The 13,995-nt window shown below is 37.9% G+C and overlaps 1 protein-coding gene across 1 annotated transcript in view; it reads right to left on the bottom strand.

The window, feature by feature from the left end:
* LOC139740464 (E3 ubiquitin-protein ligase NEDD4-like) overlaps positions 1-13,995 on the bottom strand; it is a gene marked incomplete at its 3' end in the record, with an annotated part of 60,072 nt that overhangs the window by 37,098 nt on the left and 8,979 nt on the right. Inside the window, exon 4 of the mRNA XM_071651058.1 lies at positions 6,102-6,140. Within this exon, the coding sequence (XP_071507159.1) occupies positions 6,102-6,140 (39 nt within the window). The remainder of the gene's footprint in view (positions 1-6,101; positions 6,141-13,995) is intronic.

The raw sequence follows: 13,995 nt of genomic DNA, 5'->3' as shown, positions 1-13,995 counted from the left end.
GGTGACAGTAGCGTAAAAATTGTTGAATGACGCATGTTAACCTACTTAATCGGTGCTCGGAAATAGAAACAAACGCATTCAACAGTTCAAGAACGGATGCACAAAACGCGAAGAGATTTTCGGAAGAAAATAAAGAACGCATTTTTAATCCCTTCGAGTGCAACGATCATACATTGTATAAAATTACAGCCAAATGATTCATGAAATTATCGAATTCCCGCTGGGCACCAACAGTGTAAAATACCTCGCAAGTTAGCGGTAAACAACGCACGTATGTTACTCTGAAATCATCGCGATCTCGCCAGGTGACAGTAGCGTAAAAAAAGTTGAATGACGCATGTTAACCTAAATCAGAAAAAGAAACAAACGCATTTATTAGTTTGAATAGATCTGGTACAGATTTGCGTAAACAGGATAACAACCTCCCACATTCAATCCTGTCACATATTTTCAAGAACGGTCGTACAAAACGCTAAGAGATTTTCGGAAGAAAATAAAGAATTTTTAATCCATTCGGGCGCAACGATCATACATTGTACATGTGTACAAGACTACAGCCTAAATGATTCATGAAATCATCGCATTCCCGGTGGGCACCAACAGCGTAAAAATACCTAGCAAGTTACGGTAAACAAGGCCTGTATGTTACTCTACACTATATATTTGCCCCCCATATTTGCGCTGGTGTTTAGAAAAAGCTTAACAAACAAGAATTACAATAAAAAATTAACTTATCATTTCAGCCTCTATTTCTTCGTCTAATTCACAAATAATCTCCCTTTATTCTCTCAATAATAACGCTCAATAATTGTGTAATAACAATGCAAAGGATATGTTTAAGTTTCATTGATGGGTATATGACGTCATGCTTATGTTTTTCTTTGTTTCTAATGAGTATGGTTATAACGAGGTACCAGTTATAACGAGGTAATATCGCCGGTCCCACGGATCTCGTTATAACGGGGTTTGTGGTTACATTGCGCAATCAATCTAGCAGCACATGAAGCGGGCAACAGGCAACAGCACGAGAGAAATGTACAAAAGGTGCTCAACGTCCTGTCTACATCACGACGTACCGAGTGCGCTGTACATCACAGCCCAGGCCCGCCCATTAAACTACAGTTCAACTGCTTTGTCATTCCTTCTTGCCGAGCTCGCAGTGTGAAATGCATGCGTTATTACATACGCACTACAGAAGCTACAGCTGTACTACAGCTAAGTAGAGGACGCACTAGCGTAATTAGAAATAAGACATCACGATTGGTTAGTGAATTGTTGATTTTTTTTTTTCGGCGGCCGAAAAAATAGTAAATATCAAAAAAGTCGATGCGGCAACTGAAAATCGATGCGGGCGGGGAGCGGGCTGGGACGAGAATTATGAATTTTTTGGTATTTTCAGCGCCATTTTGAAAATAGTAAATAGTAAAAAAATCGATGCGGCGGCCAAAATCGATGCGCGCGAGGACGAGAAACTGGTTTCTTTTTTTACTTGGCCTTAGTGTCGAGCCCTGCCCATGAGATCCTTCTAGACCCAGGTGCACACCAGACCCAGGTGTGAGCTCTACGCACATGGGGGCTTATGATGTTTGGCCCTCCGGGAAAACAGTGAGTACATTACCTTGGGTGGTGAATGGAATTTTGTGAGTGCTATCTTGCACTACTCAGTATTTATCTTGGAGCACAAACATTATTGAAATACACTTTCTTAGCCCTCCATCATAGGACCAATTCAAAGTGACACCTGGCCATTGGCAGAGAGTTTACACACAGAGAATGATACACAAGAATTGTACCCTCTCCACATTTTGTGACAAGCAATTTTTTTTTTCACTAAGTGATAGAAACTTTGGGTTTAATATTCTCCACCATGAGGCAAACTATTGAAAAATCATGAGATTCAAGGATTGCTGCATGCCCCCTGGATAATACTCTTGCAATTTCGGTATGTAGACCCCCCCCCCCCCCCCTCCCCCCAATGGGGCAACATCATCACTTGCACATTCTGTGAAACAAAAACAATCAAACAAACAAACTATATTCTGACAGAGGAAAGAGCAGTCTACTAGCAGTCTTAAACCTGACAGGCCAAAGATGATGTCATAGCAACAAGCCACCTTCCCCCTGTCATGGCATAAAAACCTATACAAGTGTGCCTGACATAAGAGACAAAAAGATGAGTACACTGGAAATGTCCTCCTTATCACCTAAAGAGATCTCTGACAGGGGCTGAAACATAAAAGAGAGGTCTGAATCAGGTCGAGCTCTGCCACATGTTTAACGTCTAGACGGATAACTGTCCAGATCGCATACACAGTCTGTCAATGACTGCAGGGAAGCCGGGAAAGCCGGGGATGACACGCAAACACAGGACATCATACAAACAGCTGTCACACTTGTGTTGTGACTAAAGGCAATCGATGAACTAATTTAGCATCAAAAGCTAGATATTTGTAGGCAAAATAACAAACAACAAGCTATTCTAGTTGTAAGGTATTCAAAGGGAAGCCATGTGTGCCTCTTCCAAGAGCTGACTCATGATTCTGAGAGGTAAAAAAACAAAAACCCGCCAGCTTTAAAAAAAAAGAAAAAAAAAAGGAAAAACCCTGAAAAGTGTAATCTCAGACTCCCTTTAGATGAACATACATTCATCTGCGTACATGTGCACTGCCGCAGCAAGATATTTGATCTTGTGGAGTGTTTTAAGAGCAAGTGAAGGGACTTTTCAAAGGAGCGAACATATCGTCCCACTTTTCACGAAGTGACGGTAAGCCGCACGAAAAGCGTGCGGCTTCCGTCACTTCGTGAAAAGTGGGACGATGTGGTGCATGCCTTGTGCTTTCATTCTTAGACAAGATGATATGCCCACACTGCTCCTCTTCACTAAGGTGTACAATATAACAGGTACAGTACCTGTCAATGCCATGGTTTCTCTGATAAAAACTAGATACTAAAGAGGCTACCATGGGTGAATAAGATCATATCATTACTACCTCTGAACATGATTCTTACTCCTATCCTGGATATTTAAAAAAAAAAGGTAATTTTGAGATTACAATTGAAACACATTTTGCCCCATTCTTCTACAGGGATCCTTTTACATTAATACCTTATGATCAACATGTGTACACAATTCCATCTGAAGAGCTGAAGATTTTAGAGAGTTCACTTTTACCATGATTTGTCTTGTGACAATGAGGATATATTTTCTGCTATGCCCCCTCCCTCTCCCCCCCCCCCCCAAAAAAAAAAAAAAATGATCAACAACACCCTTATTCTTATAACCCCTCATAAACTTATGTTTGGTGAGATTATAAAAATGTAGTCACACTGTGTTTTCCAATATGTGTGCCATTATTCAGTGTGTGCCATGAACTTCATGGCAGTAAATGCAGCCAGCTGTAGTGTACTACAATTTTTCCATCACTGAAAAGAGATACCCTACGGTTACTGTACATGTATAATGTATGTAATGCATCTCATCTGCTCATAGCTTCTAATTCATTCTTTATAGTTGTATACAGTCAGTGTTTTGGTGCACGCATGATGGGCTTTTGATTCACTGCAGGAAAATTCAATTCAAGAAAAACTCAGAATACAATATTGTTCATTGGAAATGCACCCCAATGCACATATTATGTACCAACTCCCATTTATCATGAATTACAAAACTGCAGAGAGCATTAAAATTCCTAAACAGTGTCATTAATATCCATCACTCACTATAATAGAACCTCTCACATCACAGGTCATACCAAAAACCTGACCAAGAGAACTGAGAATAACTTCCTCTTTAGAAGAGTATAAAGTACTAGTCAGCAAAGTGTGCAATTAGTATCTGATACCCCGCGGAGTGCAGCATATCTCTAGCATGGATGCATGCACAAGGCAGCAGCTCACAGGCTTGTTTGAATAGCTGCAAATATATTACAATTTATGGATCATGTTTCTTTTCCAACGGCCTAGTATTGAAGCATTTCATTCACCTACTCCCTTCCATTAAGTTTCCTAGACAGGGATTTGCCTAGTTGCAGAAAATCTGAATACATTTAATACAGAACCTGTCTATTCCAAGAATCAAGATTCAAGATTTGACTAACAGTCTGTTTGAACTTACGAGCACTGTAAAAGGAAAATATCTTGCTGTGTACACATTTTTGCATAGTTTGTGCTCTTTTTAACTAGCATGGAAGTAAGAACACTAGACATTTTGGGGCAATATTAATAGGTGTACCAAATTGCTTTCATCAGCAATTTTAGGTTTAGTGAAGTACATGTACACTAAAATTGGCTTGATAAAGATACATATTGTTAAACACACTGTGCGTGTATTCAACTATCTTCCGGCAGAAACTCCCCGTAGTTACCTCCGCCAAGGGAGGAGGTTATGTTTTTGTTACCGTTGGTTTGTGTGTATGTTCGTTAGTTTAATAGTTAGTTTGTCTGTGTGCAAAATAACTCAAAAAGTAGTTAACGGATTGGGATGAAACTTGCAGGAAAGGTTGAGAATGACACAAGTACCAAACGATTAACTTTTAATAGTGATCCAAGAATTTTGGGGGAATTTATGAAGGATTTTTGATATTTTGGCAGGTAGGGTCAATGAACTTGGGAGTTCAGGCTGCGCATATTTGAGGTTTGTATGCGCGTACTAAAGTGTGTGCTCATAGTTTCTGCTAGGGCGAGGCGCGCCGTGCAGCTGAGGGTTTATGACGTAACAATTAAAGGCTTCTATATTGGGAAATCGGGCGACTTTCAACACACTATAAACACTTTCAGCATGCTATAAGTACGTAGGACTATGGGTGGAAATCACTGATGGAAGAACAAGATCAGTGATGGAAATGAGCTGCATGCTTGGCGGAGGTCTGCACTCTCAGAGTGCTTCTCTAGTTACAAACTGTTACCAGTAAAATGCCATATATATGGGAAATCCCCTATCATTTTCTGACTGCAAACGTCCAGTACACTTCTCTATTGTGTATGATCTAACAGAATACGAATACCAGTAGGTCATTTCGGCCACTTAAAAGTGGAAGCATGATAGTGTAACTTCTGGTGGATCATGTGATTATCAGGGATCACATGGTCTCAGTGAAGCCACACCCTTAACCCACTGAGGACGGGCTGATTTTGCTACAACACGCATTTCCCATAGACATCTGCCCGATTATACTTGGGACTCGTCCTCAACGGGTTAATCAGGACCCTTGATGCTGTCATCACATTGGTGTGTATCTGAGCACATTGTGGATAATAAGGTTTATGTATATTCATTATCTATAGAGAGCAAAACAATTGTAAATCAAGGCAATTGTCTATAGTTTGGGGATATGAAAATTGCAATTTTTTTTTCTCAAAGTAAGATTTCTATTAATAATTTTCTATAGTTGAATGTGTGTCTCTACAGTCACATTAATGGTATCAAATATGCACAATTTTAAAAAGAAGAAGTAAAAGTCTTTGCCCCAATCATGCCAGTTGTGCTGTCACTGATCCCTTGAAGACAACTCTTCATTATAGCACACATTGTCAAGCAGGTTCTGTTCTCATGGGAATATAAGTTGGTTATGAATGGGACTATTCAAACCAAATAGCATGAGTGGCTCAGTCACGTCTGTCTGCCAACAAGCTTGATTGCAATGGCTGTTTGAGTTCATGCCTTAGCCTTTGTCTCTGCCAATATGTAGGCTACAATATATGTTCTAAAGACCATTTTCAGACATAAGGGTCTAGTGTCACATAATACATTGTTTTCACTACCAGTATGTTCCCAATCTCTATGAAATGGTGCACAAAGCAGTCTCCACAGGGTAGTACTTCTATGAATATTCACTTTTCATTTCTGGCTCAGCATGGTTCCACCTAACATCCCTAAACGGATTTAGGAATAACATGGTTATGGAAGCTGTGAAGCTGTAACAGCAGCAAAACCCAGCTGGTGAAAGCGCAGCACATGACTGGCCCAGTAAGGCAAGGGGATCTGTCAACCGCCTCCCCCCCCCCCCCCCCCAAAAAAAAGAGGGGCATTAGTCACCCCCACCCCCCGATTACTAACAGCACCCCAATAGAATCCTGCCAGCTCTCGTGATTGTTGCACTCACCCGAAAGAGGAAGTCTTCGTACCACTTGGGGTTCAGCGTCTGTGGGAGAAAAAAAAAGAATAAAGAGCAGAAGAAAATGAAAAAAACACATCAAAACTTTACTGAAAGGATGTCACGTTTCAGGTAATTATCGAGATTTCATGTCACAGTTCACCCATGTGACCTTTGGCAGGGCAATCACTGCATGCAATTTACATTTACAGGTATCCCATTCACCGTTTAACTACTGATGCAGCAAACAATTACTTACATTTTGTTACTGTACTGCAATATCACAACATTACCATGCCTCTAAGAGCACATTTACTCATTGCTTTTTATCTTCTTACATTTTTTGTTCAAGTTCTCTCTTACAGCTCTAAATCACCCTCTAAATGCACTATAAAAACCAACCTGTTTCCTTCTTTATAAGACAAAGGTTTTGTCCTTCCTACCTTTGGTTCAGCCACCTGTATAATCCCCAGAGTATTAATACATTCAAATTCACTCACTGCTTCCCTCATAATATGCATCAATGCTATAAAATTGTTTCTCAAACAAAAAATGTTCTCCTTTTTGAACATACAATGTTTTACCCATGGAAGAACATACAATGTTTTACCCATGGAAGAACATAAAAAGTTGTCCCCTACAACAAAATTATATTTATTCAATTGTTGACTGGTACTTGTCTAATCCATACAATATCACCTAATACAGGCACCAAAGTGTGATGTCATAGCAATTCATAGCCTTGGAAATTGGTTCTAAACAACCTAAACTGGCCTAAATATCTGTGAACACTCAATCATTGCTAACCATGCTCACACTTGGTTCCCGGCCCAAGCTGTGAAAAGAGACTGCGACATCATCACTTTGGTACGGTACTCTATATGGTCCTTGATTCACATGCATCCTTAACAAAGGATATTCAGGGTTGTTCAAACACAAATTGTTTGTAATCAATGTACAATGTATACCAGTAAACATTTAACTGCTTATTGAAGCACAATTGCATATCATAGGCATATACATCAAAATACCTTCATACGAACAGCCTAGTACCACATACTTGAAATCTAATTTGGCCTTCAACCAGTAATTTCAATGTATTCTCATAATATGATACACTCTACATATCTTCAAACATGCTCATGCATTTTCATACTAGTTCAGAACAGTTTTCCAATTATTCTAGAAGGGCAATATCACTTAGCAATTTCTATTGTGACAAAAATCCCAACAAATAAAAAATGTTAACAGTGGTAACAATACCGGCAATTCATCTAAAAAGAAAGTGTTTACCAAACCTTTAATTCAACAATGAAATCCCATTGAGCTGCAAGAATCAGCAAAATGTAGAGATAGAACGTTTTTCAATATCCTACATGTAGGTGGAAATGAATAGGAGTGTACAAAAATGTATATATTTTCGAGATATTTTAACACCACAAATCCAGCTGCAAAACCTTCTGTCACATTATGATCATGTCAGAACATAACCGTCAGAAAGTTTCTATTGTCCTTCTTTTTGAAATGTATAAGTAACTTCCTGGTACCCTAACAACAAAAAGGAATGTCACTACTTCAAATGCATTCGCCATTTAAAGTTCAAGAGCAAACAGACCTCAACTACTTGTATTAAATTCCACTTCACGGTAACAGTTCACTTGGCATCAAATGACAGTATCGTTACTACGTTCTTATCTCTTGTCCAAACAAGGTTACAATATCCCCATAGACCTCATACACAACCTACAATACATCCATAGGCAATAGGCTTTCTACCACATAAAGTTTCCAAGCCGGGGGATTTTCATTTAATAATAAACAAACAAACAAAACACACACAAGCACACACAAACAGAACCACAACTAACTGAATGGCCTGCATTAATACATGTATCATCAAACATACCCGGTAGGTTTCATTACCTATAGGAATATCGTAGTAGTAGCTCCCTTTCTCTCTCTCTCTCTCTCTCTCTCTCTCTCTCAGAAGGAACCAAAAGTTTACGTCACTATAACTATGGCAATATTTCAGCAGTTTCAATGTCCAGGATGTTAAAACTGCACACACTAACCACAAAAGTTCATAAAAATATGATTACTTCTTCTCTCGACTGCCCTGTGCAAATACCGTAGGTATGAGACTAGAGATCAGGTGAATTTGAATCATCACTCTTTAACTATGGTAATAAGACCCATTTCATAGTACATGCACACAAAATATGATTCAAGCAATTTTGTTGATACTCTATTAAAATGGATATAATCACTAACACACATGTCATACTCTTCATTTGGAGGAGAAAGTGTTGGTGACACCTACTACTACACTCAGTGAAGACTTGTACACAGCTTCTCTAAAGACGAAACCTCACTGCTCTTGACTTTGATATCTGCATATCATACAATGTATTCAGACTATACTTCAGTTGTACTTCACCATACCACATGTGTTCTACCAGGTACTCTGTTATCCTATACCTGTCTCATAGTGTAAGCACAACAGAAAATGAACAATCTTGCTTATACATTAAAAAAAAAAAATATCATTGTTTTGAATCGATACAGTTAGAAACATTATGCACAATGTCCATATATAATCCATGGATATATTTGAGCTGTTATTTTCACCAATGATGTCAAAGACACTTTCGCAAGATGTTGTTTTTGCGATTTGACACGAGGCTATTGTAAATGCACTAACACCTGTCTGGTTGTGATATTTTTGTGTGTTGTTAAATTTGTGGCCCAACAGTAATTCGCGAAATTTGTGAAAATTAAACCCTCACGAAGGTAACAGCTTTTACAGTATACCTGGCATATCCACGTTTTAGGTTTGTTTGTTTTCCCTGGTATGTCCTGAACAATTGATAATAAGTGAATACAATAAAGATATGTGTATAAAATATAGTAAATAGTGGAACAATTAAGATTGTTATATTTCTTGCATGGGGACTCTTGGGTTGACAAACAGGAAAGAGTCATTTTGTTGAAGCTTGTGTACTATTGTGTAGACATAGCATACAACAGTGTAATGTTCCATAGACTTGCATTTTAGACTGCACACTTTTTGCATCCTGCGCTCTACTCTGAAAGAAGGGAAAAAGATCTTGTGTACCCCATTGTGTCCTTTGGTGTATTGCTATGTATGCCAGCATAGGCACAGCATGGGGCAGCATAAGCTTCCCATAGTCAGAACACAGCACTACGCAACTCTACGTAGCCCAATGTGAAAGCCCTATTTACCTGTAGTCTTATCAGTGGAACTTAGATTACTGTGAATGTGGACACTTTCGCCTGAATAACCTTTCGCACTTAGCTGGGTAAAATGAATTTGGCAAGCCCAGTTCTTCAAGGACATTGTAGTAAAATTGTAAGTCATCCCAAAAGTTATATAAAAATTATCCAAGGAATTTGTTTGTGTGCAGAATCTAATATAGCCCTAACCTAGGTCATTTACTGTATCTAGCGGTAGACAGATCAATGTTGTAAATGGACTTTACTTACTATATAACAAATGGTTATGCTCTTTCATATACTATTCTAGCCACTATACACTCCAAATGCATCAACAGCCTTTGTGCAATTTAATTTTACAGAGGCCTTCAACCCTGGTGAAATTAAATTGCACTGTGACTAATCTAGTGGGGTGGCTTAGTGAAATTATCGTGACACGGCGGACAAAAGCATGATTTTTTCACCAAAGGTACTTCATGATGTACCTTCTCAAAAAATAGGGTGCTCCAAGAAAATTGATGCTGGGAAGGAGGTCAGAGGTCAAAGGTCAATGACCTTTATTTGTGAAATTGGTTTTTTGACTATTTCTCAGGTCAGGAATATCCAATCTGGATAAAACTTGGCAGGAAGAATATTGAGAACAAGTAAAATATTTTGATTGAATTTGGAGTGAATTTTCCAAAGGTAAAAGGTCAAAGGTCAATGAACTTTTTCTAAAAATCATGTTTTTGTTTATTTCTCGAGGGAGGAAGATTCAATTTTCACAAAATTTGATATGAACGTTGTATAGAAGGTACCAAGAGTATAAACCAGGGGTCAAATATAATTGTTGATTTGTGCGTTGCCATGGCAACCCAAAACTAGGGTTTTTATTGAAGTTAGTTACAGGAGGCTATTTTCCAGTTTGGAAGAGATTCCATTTGAATAGGTACAACTGATCGACGGGATGTATAGAGGTTTGAAATACTTTTCATTAGTGTTAAGTGGTATGTTGCCATGGCAACTATATATATAGATTTTGGTTAAACTTAAAGGAGACTTCAGAACTTATGAATTTGAAGAGATTTCCATCAGGGTTGGTATAATTTATCAACAAAAAAGTCGCCAGACAAAGATTTGTCACCTTTATAGCATGTGGGTTGAGTGAATGCAGCAACAATAGTAGAACACATCAGTGAGAGTTTGAGGAAAATTGGACAATCCGTTCTAAAGTAATGCATTTTTGAAGTTTCTGCTCATGCAGTCGAGGCTGGATGAGAAGACTACTATACCTTGTAATGTCACATGTGTACAACGATATAAAGAATGAATAAAGAAAATTCAACATAAATTATTTTCGCTTACAAAAGGATACTCGACTTCTCTTTCAGAAGGCAGGGCGAATAATATTACCCTTGACATACGTCAGTAGCAAGTCAAAGAAACTATGTGAACTTTATTCAAAAAGTATGGTTTTGTGAAATTCTCATTTTATTTTCCTTAGAATGTGCGCATGTGACATCATACACTGTGGTAGTCTTTTCATCCAGCCGCGACTGTGCAGATACCTGAAAAAATCATAACTTTTGAACGGATTATACGATTTTTTCCAAGCTTTCTGTGATGTGTCCTACTAATATTGTTGTATTCACTGAATCCATGTGTGCATGAAGGTGGACTTGTCCTTTAAGGACAGATTCTGAAAGAGCAGACTGTAAGCTTTAAAATGATGTATCACACAATTCAAAGGGATTCTCCTAACCTATCTAAATAATAATACCGGTACTGGAAAGAAAGCACACACTCTGGATAAGTATGAACTGAGAAAAGAGGCTGCATTGTCTATTATAGCGTTTAATCTTTACCAAGCTGTCTCATGTCAATATGTTCGTCTTTTCTCCCCCCCCCCCCCTCCAATTTTCATTTGAGTTTGTCATTATTAATTTTTGATGATAAGAACGATGCCACAAGGCATTGTTTCTTAAAAATGCTTCAACTGCTCCTTCAGGTCCAAAATCTACATCAATATATATAATTTTCCTGATCTCCTCAACATTTTCCAAAAATAAAGCATACACCTTTTATGCATTGAGTCCTCCTTTTTGTGGATAATTAAAGGCAAAAACCCAAAATTAGTGCTTGAAAATTGTTCTTAAGTGTGAGTTACGGATAGAAAGAACCTCTGTAAAAATGAATCTGTATAATCAATGTTAAGTATTGTTGATAACACAAAATGTGAACAATATTTCTATGATAACATGTTTCCAGACTAAACCGTCCGCATTTATGCTTTAATGAGAAAAATACTGATATCTCTTTATATGTTTGCTTTGATTGCATAAACTGTATAAAAATTATGGTAGGATGTCTTGTGATACAACAGGGGGGGGGGGGGGGGCATTTCATGAAGCAGTTTGGTCAGATATTTTTCTGACAAACTGTTACAAACTACAGAAATCCTTGCATCTGATTGGCAGAGAGCAAATTTGTCCGACAACTTGTCGGACAAAATGCTTCATGAAATGCCCCCAGACCTACACATATTATGCATAAAATGTGATATCCTGAACATTTTTTTCAAGTCACTCTCCCAAAAGTGTATAGGACCTTTAAGTTTTTCTTGTTTTTGTTCCTGGCAGATTACTAGTACACAAATGCTCCAATCCATGATGACCTAACGGAAATTAAGGAAATTAAAATGAATATACTGAAAACCACAACTACAGATACTAATAACTTACTTCATTCTTCTCTCCCCACCCCACCCCTTCTTTTTGGTTTCTTGATATACTAGATCTAGCTGACTTTGATAATTGTCATTATGTAACATCATCTTCAATTGACAAGGCGAAAAACTTAACAATCATTTCATTATGCTGCTGGACTAATGGGGTTAGTTGAACTATATTGTTTTTAATGTACTATACTTTTTCCTCCTATCAATCACATGTATTTTGGTGAAATGTATTTTGACATAAAGCATCATAGAATCAACCGCCTTTGGGGTCGGGAATTTTGTCATATTATATTGTGATTTAGATTCTGCTCTATACCGATTTTGTTTTATTTCTATCAACTTTTTAAACTCCCCCATAGACTTTGTTCACCAGCCAACTACATCCCACCCTCTTTGGATAATGTGAACCAATCAAACATTGCTTTTACTTTTTAATAACATGTCTATACATAGCTATCAGACCAAAAATATTCAAACCGCTTTAAGTCTTTATGAGTGAAATTACAAATATCAATATATTTTTAAAAATATTCAAATTGTCTAAATTCAACTTCATCTATGAAAACAAACTTTTAACCTTTTTAAACATTTGAATAACCCCCATAAGAAATAAGAAACATATAGAGAGGGGAAGTGCGGACAATAAAAATTGCTTACGGGAACCAGGTAATCCCTGCGCTAAACCTATGGAATTCACACAATCTTGGAGGAAACGGGTTAAATTTGTTAGGAAATATGTATGGCAATACCCAAAACCTTAAGTTCTCAATGGAATATGCAGCTCTTCTACTGGTGAACTAGTAGTTCTGGGAGAAAAAATGAGCTGTGACATAGTCCTACACCTGGCTAAGTCATTGCCCAAGATTTAAAGTATCTGAGCCAGAGTCACATGTCACTCTTTGCCATTTCTCTACAGGAGGTAGACAGTACTAAAAAAATCCTTTACCAGAAATTATATCAAATTATTTAATGAAAAGGTGCTTAAGAAAACTGGACTATTCCAACACACCTCCCTCAGGTCTGCAACACAGACTAACCACCTGTTACCATAGGAAAACCAGTAAAAATGGTGTATTACTGTAAACATGCACATAATATGTCGTATTATGGGTCTGAATTTTAAGACTAGCAACCATGTACATTGCATTGCATTGTACAGAAACCTGGCGAATGTCCTGTGTATAGTCTTTGAATTCAGACATTATTGTTATGTACAAATTAAGGGCGTTTTCTCATTTTTTCTGTTAGCGGATTTCTTGGAGCACCCCCTAATTTTGATCTTTATATATATACAAATGTCTGAGGAAAAAATGACACTTTTGTCCGGCGTGTCACGATTATCAGTATATTTGTCACTAAGCCACCCCACTAATCAAGCATTTGTCACTTATGGTACATCATCTAGTATGCTGCATTCAAGATCATGTGCTTTCTAAATAACATTGTCTCATACACAAGACAAGAGATAAAGAGGGAGCATTATTCAGTATCACTGCCCAGGCAGTAGAATGCCTCATTTGCATAACATCTCACACAATAATTCTCTCCAGCCTGTCAACTTTATGCATTAATGTGATGTTATCTTGGCCACGGATGCATCTGTAGTGTCTGACAGGGCATCACGAAAGATATTTCCCCCTCTTGCTGAAATGAGTATTCTGACATGGCCCCCCCCCCCCCCCCAGTATTGACAGGCAGGTGCTTATCCATTCATATCACTTGCTAGTCATTGAATCTTAGGTTGCATTTACATTCAAAAGGCAGAATCAGCATTCTAAAACACTGATTCAAAATGATGATCCAAAAAGCTATTCATGAGAGTACCGTTCACACTCAATTGTTTTCAAGCTTGAGAAAGACCAGTTGCAGTTGCTACAGAAAAATGATGATTATAAACACACAAATTTGTGCATTTCAAACAAGTGTTTGGAAACGCTGTTTATATCGAGGCAA

Source organism: Diadema antillarum, unplaced genomic scaffold (assembly GCF_040938485.1).
Source record: "Diadema antillarum isolate AM-2024a unplaced genomic scaffold, OU_Dant_1.0 seq00000854_RagTag, whole genome shotgun sequence".
Taxonomy (NCBI): domain Eukaryota; kingdom Metazoa; phylum Echinodermata; class Echinoidea; order Diadematoida; family Diadematidae; genus Diadema; species Diadema antillarum.
The sequence above is the reverse complement of the archived record's forward strand: the minus strand, read 5'-3'. Positions and strand labels throughout refer to the sequence as shown.